The 17,375-nt window shown below is 49.9% G+C and overlaps 1 protein-coding gene across 3 annotated transcripts in view; it reads left to right on the top strand.

Annotated features, from left to right (window-relative positions):
- NUF2 (NUF2 component of NDC80 kinetochore complex) overlaps positions 1 to 17,375 on the top strand; it is a 414,966-nt gene that overhangs the window by 138,395 nt on the left and 259,196 nt on the right. For all 3 annotated transcript variants that reach the window (XM_078641336.1, XM_078641328.1, XM_078641341.1), the window contains one exon: positions 14,332 to 14,408. In XM_078641336.1, coding sequence (XP_078497462.1) covers positions 14,332 to 14,408 — 77 coding nt within the window. The remainder of the gene's footprint in view (positions 1 to 14,331; positions 14,409 to 17,375) is intronic.

Raw genomic sequence — 17,375 nt, 5'->3', positions numbered from 1 at the left:
CGATAGTTTGTTTTATTAATATAATTAAAATGAAAATAGAATAATTTTTCTAACATTGCGATAAAAATAATTTCCTTTCCTTCCTAAAGCACTCCTGTAAGCTTGCTAGGTCTGAAAACTTTGAAGCAATTCACCCTTGTGGTGCCATTTGATGCCAGCCGTGGTTCACTCAGACTTCTCAATAGATACAAAGCAGTATTTCCATAAAGGCACAACTATTGCCATGGGTGATGTTTCTCATAATTTTTTTTAATAAACTTTATTTTTCACTTTACAAAATGTTAATATAAAAAGAAAACAATTTGGTATCAAATCAGCATATGTAGGCATATCATTGACAATATTAATGGAGTACAGGGCAAGAGGTAGCATCCAGGAGGGAAAGGTACACTGGGGAAAGGAGAAAATCATTCGTATTCATATCATAGTGAGGAAGAACTCCTGGCACTCTGCTGAAGACCAAAGCGTACATTGTCAGGGTCAACCTTCCCCTCCATGTCATGATTGGGTCCACCGACTACATCCAAATCACTCTACTCGCTGTCCGTTACATCTTGCATAGAAAATTCCCCCTCGGCCAACCCAGAGAGACACACATGGCCCGCCAGGCTAGTAGATTTTCTTGCAATTTCTCGTCCCTTATGGTGAGTTTCATGTGGACCTCCTCAGCTAGGGGCAACTCATGCACGTCTTTGAGCCAGATGGGCACTTCTGGGGCCCTTTGCCCCATCCAAGTTTTAGCTACCCTACGCCTAGCTAACACTAGCCTTAATTATAGCAGTTTATACGGGAGCTTCTTTTTCTTAGGTTTCCGTACCAGTGCCAGCAAGCAGTACAAGGGTTCAGGCGTCATCTGCAGGCCAGTAGCTGCCACAGTCCTAGCCACCACTTCCAACCAGAACTTCCGGACCAGTGGACAATCCCATGCCAAGTGTAGGAAGCCCGCATTCTCTGCGGCACATCTAGGGCAGCTATCTCCCCTGTCACCAGAGATGCGTTTCAGGGACATCGGGGTCCAATAAGTGCGGTGTAGGAAGTTAAAATGCGTCAACTTAAACCTGGTGTTGCATGAGACTGAGCGTGTGAGGGAGCCTATGCCTGCCCATTGTGTCTCTTCTAGTTGAGTTGCAAGGTCCCTCTCGGCTCTCCGAGACGGAGGTGCCTGGGGGTGGGGTGGGGGGGTGGGGGGTTTTAGAGATCTGGGATGAGTCTTGCTTAATCGCTTTGTACAAGAGTTTGAAATCAATTTGCGGCTGGCACCCCAGGTGAGTATGATATCTAAAATGTGCATCAGTGGTGGGATGTCCGGGTACTGATGCCAGGTCACCTTCACCACATCCTTAATTCCATGGAAGTGTAGGAATTGGCCCTGTCCAAGGCTAAAGTTTTCCTCCTCCTGCACGTAAGTGATGAAGGTCTCGCTGGGAAAGAGATTGGCAAGAACTTCACACCCACCCTCCCTCCAAGTTTGAAATGACATGTATTTTCCCATATCTATGAAGGGGGCTAGTATCCAGATCGGGAGCTCCCTATGAAAGGGTGCCCTTGTTAAGACCTTTTCCACAAACCGCTGCCATACACCAGTTGTGTGTCGTACGACATAAGGAAGAGACACGTCTGACCCTCTGCCCTGCATCAGTGCTTCTCTTAGTGCCTGAGTGTCTACCCTGCCAGAAAGGAGGCGTTTCTCCCAATTGTCTGCGTCTTAAAACCAACGCGCCGCAGGTTGTAGCTGTGCCGCGTAATAGTACGAGTCAAAGAGTGCAGCTTCCAGACCACCCACTTCATAGCTACGAACGATAATGTTGAGCGTTACCCTACTGCGCCAGCCCACCCAAAGCAGAGACGCAAGTAAGGCTTTAAGACTTTTAAAAACTCATGGCAACAACGGACATAATGAGTTCCGAAGAACGTACAGTGTCCTAGGAAGCATCACCATCTTAGAGATGGCCAACCAGCCCATCAATGAAAGTGGCAGGGTATTCCAAAATGACACCGACTGCTGTAATGAAGCAATTGTGTGGTCTACATTCTGGGCCATCGTCTGTGTGTCCGTCAATGCCACCTGTATCCCAAGGTAGCAAAACTCTTTCCATTCCCAGCGCAACCCAAGGTCTGGGAGAGCCTCCGGGGGCACTGAGGCCAGTCCCGCCAGCAGGAAGATCCGGAACTTACTTTGATTAAGTCGCAGTCCCGACACCTCTCCAAACCGATCTAGCTGGTGCAACAGTACCGGCAGGGTTTCCAGAGGAGAAGCCAAATAGAACAGGGCGTCGTCAGCATATTGGGAAACAATATGACTCGTGTTCCCTACTCTAATTCCCCAGTCTTCCATAACAGCCCGGACCTGGACCGCAAAGGGCTCTATGGCCAGGGCGAACAGTAAGGGTGGAAGAGGACACCCCTGATGTGTGCAGCTTCCCAATTGCCATTCCTCTGATCTCGCGCCCCCTAGTTTTACCCTAGCGTGGGGAGCCGTATATAGGATGCGAATTCACCGACAAAAGTTGTGACCCAACCCCACAGCGCATAGGACCTCAAGAAGGAATACCCAGTCCACCGTGTCGAACGCCTTGGCGAGGTCAATGGATACTAATACTAAGTGTTCCTCCCGATCCCGTACCTCATGTAAAACGTGGTTCAGACGCCGCAAATTCATGGCAGTGTTTCGTCCTGGTATGAAACCAAACTGGTCCTCACGGATCAAGTGAGTCATGTATGGAGCTAAACGAGAGGCCAACAGCTTGCAAAGGATTTTAATATCTATGTTGATCATCGTGATCGGACGATACGATGAAGGCTCATGGGGGTCCCCACCCAGCTTTAGAATCGTGCATATTTCCCCCAGTGTCGTGCTCGGCAGGAGAACTCCGGTTTCAAATGCCTCAAGATAAAACTGTAGCAGGAGTTGGGGAAATGTGCCCATGAATGCTTGATAGAACTCAGGAGGGAACCCATCACTTCCCGGAGATTTGGCTCGTGGCAGGTGTTGCAGGGCGGAGTGTATCTCGCCCAGTGTTAGGGGCTCGTTGAGTTCCTTCTGTGCCTGTTCAGATATAGTTTGTAAGGTCAGGTCACGTAGGTAAGGGAGATAGGACACCTCGCTAATTGCGGTGTCTGGGCAATACACCAAGCTGAGATGGGATTTGAGGACCCACAATAGTCCTGCCTCAGAGTGCACAATGTTGCCTGCGGGCTCCCGTTGAGCCACAAGTGTAGCGGGGGCATATTCCCGACGGAGAATTCAGGCCAAAAGACGGCCCGATTTATCTCCTTCCTATGAAGACATTGTCTGAACTGTGTGAGGGTGTATTTGTCTAGCCTGTCCCAAATGTCATGGATACGTTCCCAGATGCTATGCTCCCTATTCCTCTCTGTTGCATCAGTTGCCTCAGATGTCTGTACTTCCAGGAGGTGCCGCTCCTCCTCCTGCAGCTCCCGTTGGAGCTGCTTGTGAACCTCACAGGTGAGGCTTATACATGCCTCTCTCACCACCGCTGTGAGAAGTTGGCCTGGTATATGATGTTCACTATTCTAGTGAGCACCTTGCACCAGTCCATACAACCCTTATGGTGATGGTTGTAAAGTCAACCTTATAGACCAGCTATCCTAGTGGTAGCATGGACAAAAGCAGTCTTAGGCTAAACTCAAGAGGGCATGTGAAGCCAGCTGTTTTACCATATGCAATCCCTTTAATACCAAATGAAAGGACACCACACGGGTTATATATTCAAAATATATATGTATTTATTTCTAAAACAACCCTCTGTACTCTTTATGAGCACAGAAGCACAAGCGCATAACAAGTTACTTAATATAGCATACAAAAGTTGCACAAATATGGATAGGTCCTGGTGGCCCGCTAAACCATATACTAAAATAGTGGTATAAGAACCACGTCACGAACAATGGTAAGGCCTAGGGCCTTGGGAATCGCTGGGGCTACACAGGACTAACAGTTGTTAGGGAGCAGGAGGCCCACGGGATGCGTGTGCTGTGTCTAATTGTGCACTCGTGCACAAATAGAAGTCAATGGGTGCGTAAAGTTACAAAGTTAAAGAGTTGGGAGTCTTCCGACTGGACTAGAAGCTAACCACTTGAAACTAGGACACTAGAAGAGTTAGTCTTTACAGGAGCACCGCAGTACTCGCGTTACCTCACCCACAGGAAGCGGGTGCATATGTGTCCAAGTGTGTCGGGTTTCGTCGTGGAGTTCTATGGAGCCTTGGAGAAAAGATACTGCAGGCCACCAGGAGAGAAGAGTCCGGTTGGATCCAAGGGTGGATCGAGGATGAAGAGTACCTGAAAGCAGAGGGGACAGAGTCTGGGTCACTAGCCAGTGACCAGGATGGAATCAGGAAGGAACCAGGCGATGGCGGGAAGCAATCAGGTGATGTTGTGAAGCTTGTCTCTGCAGCCACGTGGACCAGGAGGTGTCGACGACGACCAGGAGCTGGATACGGACTGTCCCACGAAGGCTCTCGCTGTTGGCGGTGTCGGATCTCGATTCTGAGTCAACAGGCCTTGGCAAATGCAACCCACGCAGGAATCAAAGATGGCTTCTTACTCAGGCCAGCAAGGACTGAGGGGCTTCTCCTTCACAGGGAAGCAAGGGCCAGTCTGGAGCTACCAGACCAGCAGTGTAGTTTTCAGATTTCGTCGTCACAGAGGCCACTAGCCAACGGGCAAGTGACCGGACAGACGCGCCGAGCAGGAAAATGCAAAAGGGCCCCACGCAGCACTCGGTGAGTGTGGAGAGGTGATCTTCGGTGCAGTTGGTGCTCGGGGCTGGGGCTTCCCAATCCCCAATGCACAACTTCGAAGGTGCCTCAGAAGTTGCACGGAAAGCAATTCGCTGGCTTTCCAAGATGGCCGGTTCCAAGTCTCTCGTCTCCTCCACGGGTCTCAGCTTTGCTGTGGCTGTGGATCGGGCTGTTGGATGTCTGGAAGTCCGGGTCTTGTCAGGCTCTGTGTTCGAGCTCCGGCGGCAGCAATGACCAAGGAAACCGTTGAGCGCTGGATGGCGCCTGCTTGCACAGGGCTGTCACTCCTTGACCACAAGGGAGATTCTTCAGTCTTCTACGTCGAGTAGGATGTTGAAGGTCCAGAGTTTCGTATCAGAGTTTCAGTCAGGATATATCTAAAGTCTTGGGACTCAGCTCCTACCTATATATCAAATCTAGGGGCTGGATTACCTGCTAGGTCCCTCCTATGGGTGGGACCCAGGAAGGGGGTGGTTACACCCCTTTCCCTTTGTCCAGTTTCGCGCCAGAGCTGGGTCTGGAGTGCCCAGCACCGGTTTGAACTGGACTATGCATGGGACACCTTGTGTGCCCCAGGCAGTGTCTCATTTCATTCAGCTCTCCCTGCCCCAATACACTATAGCCTGTCTGGGGTGGTGCTAGCACCTCCCTGTGACAGGAAACCTATTGTCCAAGCCTCCCTCGCTGGAAGGAATCCCAGCAGCAGGTCAGACTTGTGTCTGTGGCAGCAGCATCTATTTGTGCTGAGGCTCTGGTTAACTTTAACCGGGATTAATGGAAGTAACACGTCTTCTCCCTCTAGTAGGGTGGAATGCCCCGTCCCCAGGACTGGCGAGGGGTTAGTATTCCAAAGCGTATGACACCTTACACGACATGTTTTGATAAAGCCAAACCAAAGTTAGCAATAACCGCGAGGATTATAATGCACTTAAGAGTATATGGTATTGCAATATCCTAGAACAGCTATAAGGACATGGTTCCGAAAGCTGCAGACAGGCTCAGCTCATGCTAGAGCACCATCTCACATAAAACCAAGCACTCTGCCTTCAGGATTGTCAATGCCTGCCATAGGAGTGACTTATAGGTGCATATGTGTCCAGAATTAAGGTTAGACATAGGAATACTATATCTAAGCAAGGGGTGATTACACAACCTTGCCCCAGCTGATTGATCAGCCAGTTGTGTCAGTTTGGATGGCCAGCCGGGGTGGCAAAAGATATGCTGCAGCCCCTGGTAGGCCTTGGATGCACCATTGCCCTGGGTACCTATAGTACACTGTACAGGGACACATAAGAGTGACCCAAATTCCAATTGGTGATGTACCTAAAGTACATGGTGTGAAATTTAGAGAGAGAACAGCAGGGCTGTGGGTCTGATTAGCAGGCCCACAGCCACATTAAGTCGAAAACCAGTGAAGCAAAAAGCAAAAAATGGGGTGACCATAGGAAAGCAAACCCTACTCTCCTACAACCGCTTTTAGGGCTTCCCACTTAGTGGCCTGCGATAAGTCCGTCCCGCCCCAATTTAGGTCCACATAGTCCGCTATGGCAGTTTCTAGGTGATGTTTCCCCCTGGTCCTCCAGGATCTCTGCCAGCAACCTCCTCATGCGCGGCCGACGTACCGGGCCCCCCAGCCAACCACACACGCCACCGGGGAATGATCCGATAGGAATCGCGCCTGGTGGGTCACTTCAAGGGTCATAGTTGCATGCGGGTTTGCGGAGAGAACCCTATCTAAGCGACTGTGTGTATTATAAGTGGATGAAAAGCAGGTGTACACTTTCTGGGTTGGGTGTCGTACATTGTGGGCTTCTATATTTCCCATGACCTCTCTGAGTTTCATTGTCATCCTCGGTTTCGTGCCAGTGCGTGGTGGGCACCTATCCAAGACGGGGCCTAGGACACAATTAAAATCCCCCAACCAAAGTAGAGGCACCTCCAATTCTGGCACCAGGACCTCCGGAAGGGATTGAAAGAAGCCCGGTCATCGATATTTGGGGCATAGGTGTTTAGTATAGCCACATCCCTCCCATCTAATGTTACCCTAAGGAGCAGATATCTACCGTGAATGTCGGCCTCCACGTACTGTATGGCAAATGGAACCCCAGGGGCCACCCATACAAGGACCCCTCTGGCATAGGAAGAAAATGAAGAGTGAAAAACATGGCCCCCCCATTTCTTTGCCAATTTTTGTGCCCCTTCGTCCGTGAGGTGAGTTTCTTGAAGGCATGCTATAGAAACTTGATGTCTTCGGAGAAAGGACAGGACCCTGTACGTCTTGGTGCATGTACCCACCCCGCCCCCTCACATTCCAGCGTATAAATGTAAACCCCATGGATGGTATGGTGTCCAATCCCTGTACGATACATGTGGCATGCAGCCACCCAGGCCCTGTGCCCTAAATGCGATACTTACAATGCCCGAACAAACCCAACACTTTCCCCCCTGAAACACCCTCCCTCTCCCACGATCAATTTACTGTCAACAAAATATGCAGAAATGCCCTTCCCGTGCTGGTGCCAGGACATGCACAGCTGTCCCATTAGCCCAAACGGGGTCATAACTGTTCTACAAATAAGAAGAACCCCACCCCCAGGTCAGCTCCCGACACAGCCAGCCACCCCATGGCACACTTCAAACTCTCAAGCTTCCCAAATATATATATCCATGGCCGGGCAAGGTGGAATGACAGACAAACCCCACCAAACACTTACAGCAACCGTTCTATTTCACCAATTACTTCTCCCCAGCCCCGTAAGGCAACAATCACTAGGCCATTAAAGTCCGGCTCCTTCCACCCCAACAAGAAATAAAGTACACATAACAAAAAAGGACATTGTCTTCAGGACGGTGCTGTATTGAGCGTTAGTGTCCGGGACCACATGGGCGGTTGACCGAAGAGTCTCTGGTATCAGGCTCTCCTCAGGAGTCTCCGCCACAGTCGGTGGAGGACGGTTGTCAGAGTCCGATGACTCCACACGTAGGGCGCCGTTGTCCCCCACTGTGATCCGCTGCCCCTCCGCTTGAGCTGCGCCCGCCAGTTGACTTCTGCATCTGCCCCTGCGTCTTCCAGGAGGTCTGGTCCCCCAGGCATTCCGAGATCCCCTCTGTTCGCATTGGGGGAGGGCCTCTCCCATAATCTCAAGCCATTCCCATACCTCTTCCGGAGAGTCAAAGAAGTGGGACTTCCCATTCATTATCACCTTGAGCTTCGCAGGATACAGTAACATGTACTGTAGGCGGAGTTCACATAGCTTCTGCTTGATTCTGAGAAAAGATTTCCTTTTTCCTGCACCTGGCAGGTATAGTCCGAATAAATGGACACCTTAGCATTATCAAAAGAAAGGTCTGCTGCTTCACGCGCTGCTTTCAGTATACAAGCTCTGTCTCGATAGGGGGGTGCCCCCGGCGGCGACGGAGTAACCAACGCCCTGTGGGCCCTCTCCACCACAAAGCCCTCTGACAGACCTGTAGGGCATACTTGTTCCGACTGTTCCGGGATGCCCAGGACCCTAATGTTGCTTTGACGGGCCCTTCCCTCCACCTGACGCTCAATCGTTTCAGTGGCACTGGTGAGCTGAGACACCTGTTGCTACAATGAGGCCACTTCCCCTTGCAGCTGGGCGATATCCCCCTCCGCTGTGGATACCTTCTCCGATACCTTCCGCAGATCCGCTCGCAAGAGGTTAACATCAATAGAGACAGTCTCAATTTGTTTTTCCAGTGCAGTACGAGAACCCTGTATCGCCTCCAGGAGCTCAGCCTGTGACGACTCATGACGGCATCTTCCTCCCCATTTTGTCCCGTCTGACGAGTGATTCGCTGCGGGGCTAGACGCCGCGTAGTATATTGTGTGATGGTGATCGAGGTGGAGGCGAGAGGCAGCATGTCCTTGCCCATGATGCAGCCAGGCAAGCGGGAGAGGGCCCAGTCAAAATCAGGGAACCCAAGTTTGCTTTCGCTGCGTCACAGGGGAGGGTCTGGTAGGCGGTCCAGCACTAATCCTAGGGTCCCTTAGGATTGCCACCTATGCGATGTGGTTTGAACTGGTATCCGCCCAATGACCCCCCCCCGCCCCGGTGTACCCGGGTATCAGGATCGTCCCCACAGTTGTTTTCAGCCAGGCAGTCCGTTGGATGATTTCCCAGGCGAATTTGGCACCCACGTGACCCCCGGGAAGGGCAGGCCAAAAAGAACTGGACACAGGCGGGTGTGCCGCACCCAGGTAGTCCCCGCTCCACAGCGCCGCCGCTAGCCCGCGATGGCGCAGTTCCCAGTACCTTTTACAGCCAGTGGGTCCTCGGCCAGGAGAGTCCAAGATGATCCCGCCCGGGAGGGCGCAGCATGCCAACACGCCGCGTCTCAGGAGCGCAGGGCCACCTGGCCAGTCGGGCCAAGCGCGTCCTCCAGGCCTCAGGAACTCCACCGACGGTCAGGAGGGGAAAGGCACAGCCTCCTGGGCAGCCACCGCCAACACAGCCCCCCAAGGGCCCCCCTGTCCGGGGTCGCTCTGCGGCCCAACCCCCAAGGCTCAGCGCACTCCAGGCCTGGCGGAAGAAGGGTCGCCTGCCCACAATCCAAACAGGGAGACACCAGCAGCAGTAAGCACCCCTGATGCGGACACCAAGGCCTCCGGGTCCAGTGACGGCAGGCTCAAGCCCCAAGCACACTTCCAGGAGCCCAGCGAGGCCCCCAGACGGGGCAGCCCAACTCCTCACAGCCCAAGAGCGAGGTCAAGTGCGGCAGAGTCTAGGAGGCCCCCAGATGGCAGAGGGAGCCTCCTCTTCAGTATCAAGTGGCTCCGGGCATGGGAGAGGGATCCGTCACTCCCAAGACCCGCGCTCACCTCCAGGCATCAAAGTTCAGAAGGCGCCCCCCCAGCCTACACCGATGGCGCCGGGTAAGTGGGATGGATTCCGCCGGCCTTCAGTTACCCATCAGTGCAGGCCGCATCCAACGTCACGCACGGCCCTCCCGGGCCCTCCCAGTTCCTCAATGCCCCACAGCGAGTCTAGAGCCAGCGTAGTCCATGAGAGGCCCCGATGGCAGAGGGCGCCTCCTCGATAATCATTGGTGTTGCTGGGCTCAGGAAAAGGGTCTGTCGCATCCGGCCGGCGAAAGCCTCGTCCCCGGCCTCACGTAGTTGTAGGCAAGCGAGCTGGCGAGCAGGAGGCCATCAGTCACCTCCGGGCACCTCCTTTGTCCTGCGCTCTCCCAAAGGTGCCCCCACAGTGCGCGATGTTGATGCCACACAAGGGAGACTATCGGGGGCGGCAGCAGGCAGGATAACTCAGGATTCGGTGACCGGCCTGTAGTGTAGCCGAAGGAGCTCACGTCCAGTCGGCCATGTTGTTTGGCCACGCCCCGATGTTTCTCATAATTGCCTTGCTCCAGAAAGACTAGGACAAAAACATGACTAAGCTAGGGTCTCATAACAACCAACTTCAAAGTAAGGAAGGCGAGAAAACAATGAAGAGCCAGAGTAAAGTTACAAGGTCCATTCATAACAAATGCATTTATCAATGTAAATATATTCTTCCAATCAGTAGTACATTTAGCTGATTCCACATCTTGAAAGACTTCCATAGTAGCCTCCAAAAAGAGGGGTTTCTGATATACATGCTGTGCTTATTCTTTGGCCATTAATGTATTGCCCTCACTGGACAATCATTTGCTCAAAATATGTGGATGGTTTTCATAATCGTATCAGCCTTTGGTTTGAGTTGGAATGTTGAAGTTGGATCCTCCAGGACTAACTAATGCTGCCGGCGTTGAAGCTGAACTGTATCAGATGAAGCTTGCATCATTTTCTTGGTGGACCAGTACCTGCATTTTGAAGGTGTGTGAAACTCAGTCGCACATTAATAAATGGAGTCAGATCGCTGTTAAGTTGTCAGCGCTGTTGCGGGTTCAGTAAGAGCGAGGTGTGCATGCAAGATGTTTCATTTTGGATTCAACTCATCTCAAATATTATGTTAATGGGGGAAAGATGGACTACTTCATTGCTGTGTTTGTTTGTTTTATTTTTATTTCTTGTGTTCCTTTTGAATTGGAGTAGGTTTAAAGGAGGAATCGGACTTATCTGTATCTACATTTTTATTTCCCCATTTATTTTGGCTTTTTGGTAGCCGATGACAGTAGTATTGTTTTTTTAAAGATTTCTGATGGTTTGGTGGCTCACCACCATTGAGGATGAATGACCCCAGAAAGCTGGTGGTTTTCATCAGAAAGAAGTCCAAGATTTACTCCTCTCCTGATTTTAATGTGCCATACTTAGATTACTTCTGCCTCATAGCCTTTGGATTTGTATGCATAAAGGTGGGTAGTGTTCAGCTCACAGACACCAAATACAAGACTCTACCCTTAAGGACTTGAATCCTCAGAACTTGAAACATAAAGGTTTGGAAGGAGGCGTTTGACATTTTTTTGAAACATCTTTTCTATAATCAGTGAAAATTAACTTGGCAATTGTTGGCAAGCACGAGATCTCTGCATCTGTGTTGCTTAAAACAGGAGCCACTTGTGCTACTGGCCCCTTTATGGGGCTTGATCACTACCAGTGAAGAGCGCTTCGGGATCCATAGTTGGCAGACAAACGGCACAACGCAGAGCAACAGGTTGATTTGCTTTGCCTTATAATATCCAGATACAGACCACTTCCTGGAGATAATTACGAAACTAGTCAGTGGAAAATGCCCATTGACATATATATATTTTTTTTAATCATTTTTTGTAATCATTTTTTTTTTTTAAGTTAACCTGCGGGATTTTTTTTTTTTTTTTTTTAAACCTTTATTATCACGTCACGTAAATACAAGCATGGGCCTACAACCAACCTGGCCGGCCGCTAAACACTTCGTAAGGGTAGCAAAGCAATATAAAAAGAAACGGCGGTCCAAAAGCCGGGGTCAGGTAAATTCCAGGATACGACTCGTAGTTAAGCGTACAGCGTAATAAGCAGGATATAAGAAGGTTAATTTTACAATGAAGAGAAATAAAACAAAAAAACATCAGAAGAAGTGCCAGACGGTCACACATGATCCTACAACAGCAACAGGAAACAGAAATCCGCAAGAAGGGCGAATACACTTGAGGACACGGGGGCAAGGCATACGAGTCAGGATAAATGTAAACAACACATACACGTCATGTCGAATCAGCACCCCAGCCCGTAAGAACAAAACAGATTGTAGAAAACATGAAGACGACGACACCCAGAAAAAGAAAAAGCGAAGGGCCATAGAGACAAAGGAAGGACAAATAAACAACCCTCTTCCCCCTACCCCCCACCCTGCACCCCTGCAGAAGGCTACGGCCTACCCCCCCCCAGCAGCGTGCCTACCGCCCTAGGAAAAACCTGAAATATAGAAGAAAAAGGAAGAAAAAGGAAAGGAAAAATTACGAGGAAGGACCATCAATCAGACCACCCGGGCCCCCCCTCACCCATCGCGCACAATATACATCAGGAGCATAGTCAGAAGAGCCACAGTAAGCAAGAATCATAAAGTCAAACAGTAACATCCCCGTGGAGTGTCTCTCCAAAACACCGTCAGCCGACAATGTGGGCCATCACATCCTAAACGTTATCATCCCAGGCCTGCTCTGTCAATAGTACCCACATACGGCCAGGCATCAAGCAGCTTACAGTACAGTGTGGTGGGCCCATCCGAACCGGGCGGTACGGGAAGCGCCAATTCTCCATGGGACTGCAGCCCCCCAATCCCAGTCAAGTACGCATGGCGGAACTCCGTACGTGGCAATACAGATACCGGAAACATCCCCCAGGCAGAACACAGTCTCAACAGCCAGGAGGAGTAAGACACACAGTCCGACACTTGTTGAAACGCCGCCGGGGCAACCCAAACTATAGATCGATGTTGTTTCTTCCGTGGCCGTATAGATGAGGGCCCCGACGCGTCACTCCCAAACACAACAGAGCAATCCAAAGCGATGTCACGGACCGGGGCTATCGGCGTCTCCACAAACGTAGGCGCAGCTGGAACGTTCAGCACTGACGCAAAGGCGGGCACATCGGCGCTTCCTTGTGATTCATCCCCACCCATGTGAAGCGGCGGGACAACAATGGCGGCCATCCTCCTACCCAGATCCCGGGCGTCCCGGATCAGGGTCTTATGCAGAGTTGTTAACGCAGCCAAAACATCTCTGGGCGTGGGCTCTCTCTCGTGTCGCCAGACCCCAGGACTCTCTCGCATATCGGCCTCTCTGCCCGGGTGAGGTGTGCGTACGAGGGCGCTCTCCACCATCATAGCTGCTCCGGCCTCGTCCTTCTCCACCTCACCGCGGGAAAGGGTCTCACTTCAGGGAGGAACAGGATTCACAGCGGTAATCTCACAAGCCAAGGCAGGTTTCTCAGCGGAGAGTCACCAAAAGGCTAAAAACTCCGCCGCACCCTAGGGGCAGCACACTGACTCCGGGTAAAGTCGGTATTGGCCCCGGATTCAACACCGGAATGGGGGGCTAAAAATCATGGACCGCCCTCGACCCAGCTGCATCACACTCCCCACATGGTTCTCCGCCAGTTGGGCTGGGTCGGCACTGTCGCCATCGGCAATCAGGTCTTTAGTTCCCGCCGGCCGAGTCCTAACCTTCACAAGAGGCCGCTGTTGTTGCAGTCGCGGCCGGCCACTCTCCACACTCGAGACCCCGGTCCCAGCTCCGTGAAGGCCTCAAAACAGTCGGGGACACTCCAACGGGTCTGCAACAAGCAGAAGCCTCAGGAGCAAGCGGTAAGTAAAAGAGATTCTTCGCCTAAGTGTAGATGCCGTTGCAGCTCAGGATGAGTGCCAGGATGTATGTGCGGGGTGAGGAGGCTCACGGAGCCGAGCGGTTACGCAGCCATCTCGATCGCCATCTTGGCTCCTCCTCGAACCTGCGGGATTTGAGTAGAGATGAAAAGCTTTGGCTTTCTGCTAGTCTAGTCGTGAACCATAATAGGCAATGCCATTACAAATTTAGTTTGACGTGCTTGCACTAAAATAGTGAAAAATAAATTAACATTTCAATAAAATGTAATTTCTGTAACGCACTCCATAATTTGTTAAAAAAAAATCAACGGGTTACCATCATACCCTTATAGGCCATCATTAATGTGCGATATCTTAGCAGTTTTATCAGTTATTCTTTTTCATTATTATTTCCCAGCCCTTTTTATGCATGTAGTGTTTGCATAGCAGACTTATGCCAAAAAGATGGATTCTGGTTTCTGGAATTGCCCAAATGTGGCAAACGTAAAAACACTACATTATAGAGCACGAATGTGGGATTTTTAAATTTCGAAGCTTATGTCGGGTTCTGTTTGCCCAGTGGAACCACATTTTTTTAGATGGGTGGGGTGAGCTTATGAGTTGAGAAGGCAGTTGCAGTCTGCCTTATAGTGAAGCCGGAGAGTCTACACTGAGTTTAGAATGAGCATTGTTGTGGATGATTTGCTATTGGCATTGTAGACCTTCACACGTAGGATGATAACATGTTCAAAATTTCAATACACAAATATTTAATAGCTCTGTTGTACATGGCATTCAGTATTTCAGCTTATGTTTCTTTTTAGGGACCTGTTGACATCGACATCCCATATTTCAATATATATGAAGGATTTCTGCCCATTGGTAACCTTCTTTCCTATATGTAAGTATTTTTGGCCGTAAGTACCTCAATTCTTGTGTTCAGCCTCATCCCCATAAACACTGGTCTTTGGTCAGGTGCAACCAACATGGATTTTTTTTATTTTTTATGGATTTGAGCTTCTGCACTTTAATTCAATTTGCAGTTATGATGTAACTGGGAAGCGAGTGATATTGTATGACATTTTTATAGAAGGCTGATTCTCCCAAACCAATGGTTCCATTTGAACCACTGACATTTTCTTAAGCATGCTTTAATATTGTGTCCAGATCAGCTTTCTCCCAGAGTCACCACAACTCCAGGTCATTGCTTATACGTTGGTGAAAGTGGGTTGGAACGCACTGCTTGCATGTAACAACGCCATTACCACATAGTGTCTTGGTAGTTGTAGTTCAGTTTTTCACACAAAGCTCATATTATTTTTCAGATATTTTTCTTGCTTATGTGTTGATCTGTGAGCCAATCAAGAAATAAATCCGAGAACCCAAGTGCTCATACACTGGTTGGTGCGCAATTCATAGAATCCTGTGGCAAATATGGCATTCCTAGGAAACCCTGAAATAAATTAAACTGTGAAATCCTTGCCGTGGTCCCATGCTCTCCTTGAGAAGAATCCACAGCAGGGTCTGTTCTGTATATTACATATATAAGCGGGACTATGGTGTCCAGCACATTTATGGAGACTAGGAGCAATGGTGGTTGTCCCTCTATCACAGAATGTTATCTGAGTTCGCCTCTGCATCCAACTATAATCCGATTTCTGGAGATTATGAATGGAAATTGGGTGCAAAATGTTAACATATCTTTCCTAAAAGAGAGTTTCAGAAATGGAGCTCGCCTCAAAAGCTTTCAATGCCCAACTATATATACCATTAACACAAATTCCTAGTATGTCATGTTGTGTCTCTCATGATCCCGACTTTCTGTTTCAACCAGAAATTGTAAAAAAAATCTTTCTCAAGTATGGTTTTCCAGTCCGTAGTCCAGAATATTCAAATGTGCATATATCAAAAGATCAGTTCTGTCTTATTTTTTAAAATTCAGTCACTAGACTTGATTCCAGCCTATATGATGAAGTGTAATGCTTTATCTGCAGTTTGTCAGCCATTGCAGCTCTGTGGTCTCACTTCTGTAATTATTGGGAATGCAAACGACTATTCTAAGATCGAACACCCCTTTGTGACTGCCATTTTAATGCTATTCCTGCTTCACGGAATAGTCAGGGGTAAAAATTATTTACCATGACTTTGGAAAGGGCTGAGGGTAGAGTGGCTTATTCTAGGTAGTATCATTTTGCTACTTCTAGGATCTGCAATAGATCTCACTCAATGGCTCCATGGCACCTTATATGAAAAATGCAGGTTGCCGAAAATTGCCATACGCAACTGGCATTACAGAGTCCTACATTTTCTGAGTTTTCTTTTAGAAACCTTTGCATGCGTGTCAGGCACCCAGTAGATTTTGTTTTTACAAAACTCATTACCTCCTCGTCCTGTCTTCCTCGCCACAGTAATAACATATGAGCCTCCGGCTCCACACAGAACTCCAAGTCTTAAAACAGCGCTCTAGTCTCCCCTCCCTCCTCCTAGATGGCCCCCAGTGGCTCCAGCCAATCCCATAAAGGGATACATAGACAGCAACACGACCTGTTCTTTTTTTCTGCACTTCTCCGAGTGCTGTGTCGCCTGCTGGTCAGGTGAGTGTGGCGGGGGTCTTGCTCTAGCAGCCCTTTTTCGCCTTGGTATTTGGTTGGGGGGAAGTTAGTGGTATGTTTAATGTTTTTTCCCCCCTTTCTTTTGCCCAGCACCGTGTCCTGCTGAGCGGACTTAGGTGCTTTTTGCTGCGGGTTCAGTTTGTATTCCCGCTTGGTGAGACCGCGCCTCTGTTTTCCTTCCTAGCAGGGGGGCTAGTTATGGTGCGTGTTTCCCATTTTCCGGACGCGCGTCCTACTTGTGGGTCTCCACGCGGTCGGTTTCTTTGCCTTCTGACCGGCGCTTGCTCTGGTGCCTTGTTTACCGGTGGGGTGTTTTTTTCCTGCGTGCGTGTTGCAGACGCAATGGCAGGCATTCCGATTCCTCTGCCCTTCCCGGCCGCGAGTCCGCCTGCTGCGGTTCCTCGCGGTCGGGTGTTTGTTTTCCTCTCACCTGGGGTCTTGGCTGGGTTCCATTGTGGGTTCCTCCTCTGGGCTCCATGGTTGTCGGGGGCCTCTTTAGGGTTGGCTCGCGTTTTTCCCGGATTTTTGTGCTTCCTGTGGGGGCGTGTCCGGGGGTGTGTACTGTGGTTGCTTGGCTGCCTGATGCCTATTTAATGGTTTCAGGTGTGTTTTTTATCGTATGCTGTTGCATTTTGCTCGTGGCTGGCGTGATGGAGGGTGGTTCTCCCGATGTTTCTGTTCCTGATTCTTTTGAGGCTTCTGGTTCAGGGATGTCTATTCCGTCGATGGCTTTATTGCAGAGGATGATAGATTCTGCGGTTGCTGCTGCCTTACATGACAGGGCTCCTGTTCCTCCTGATAAAAGGGCTCGTGTTGACGACGCTACTGCTGTTGATTCTGACGCTGAGGAGGAGGTTAATGTCAAGGGTCGTTTTGTGCAGGTGGCCGACCTTAAAGAGGTCCTTTGTCACATACGCAGGAACTTGGTTTTCCCGGAGTCTGTAGTTCCTGTGGAGGATGACTTGTTTTCGCAGTATCAGCGTCCTGAGCCTGATTCTTTGCCCCTTCATTCTTCCGTGTTGAAGGTGTTGGAAACTGAGTGGAAAGATGTGGATAAGGGTTCCTTCCCTCGTTTTCTGAATAAACGGTATCCTCTGCAGGACTTCTCGGTCAAGTTTCCTTCCTCTGTCAAGGTGGATTCGTTGATGGCCAGTATGTCGTCCCATGGGTCTGTGGTCTCTGAGGATTCTTCTCCTTCTGACCCTGTTGATCGGAAGGTTGATGGGGCTGTGAAACGCACTTTTGCGGCTGCCAAC

This window comes from Lissotriton helveticus, chromosome 1_1, assembly GCF_964261635.1.
Source record: "Lissotriton helveticus chromosome 1_1, aLisHel1.1, whole genome shotgun sequence".
In the NCBI taxonomy this organism is placed as follows: domain Eukaryota; kingdom Metazoa; phylum Chordata; class Amphibia; order Caudata; family Salamandridae; genus Lissotriton; species Lissotriton helveticus.
Note: the sequence above shows the minus strand (reverse complement) of the source record. Positions and strands in the feature narration are given on the sequence as shown.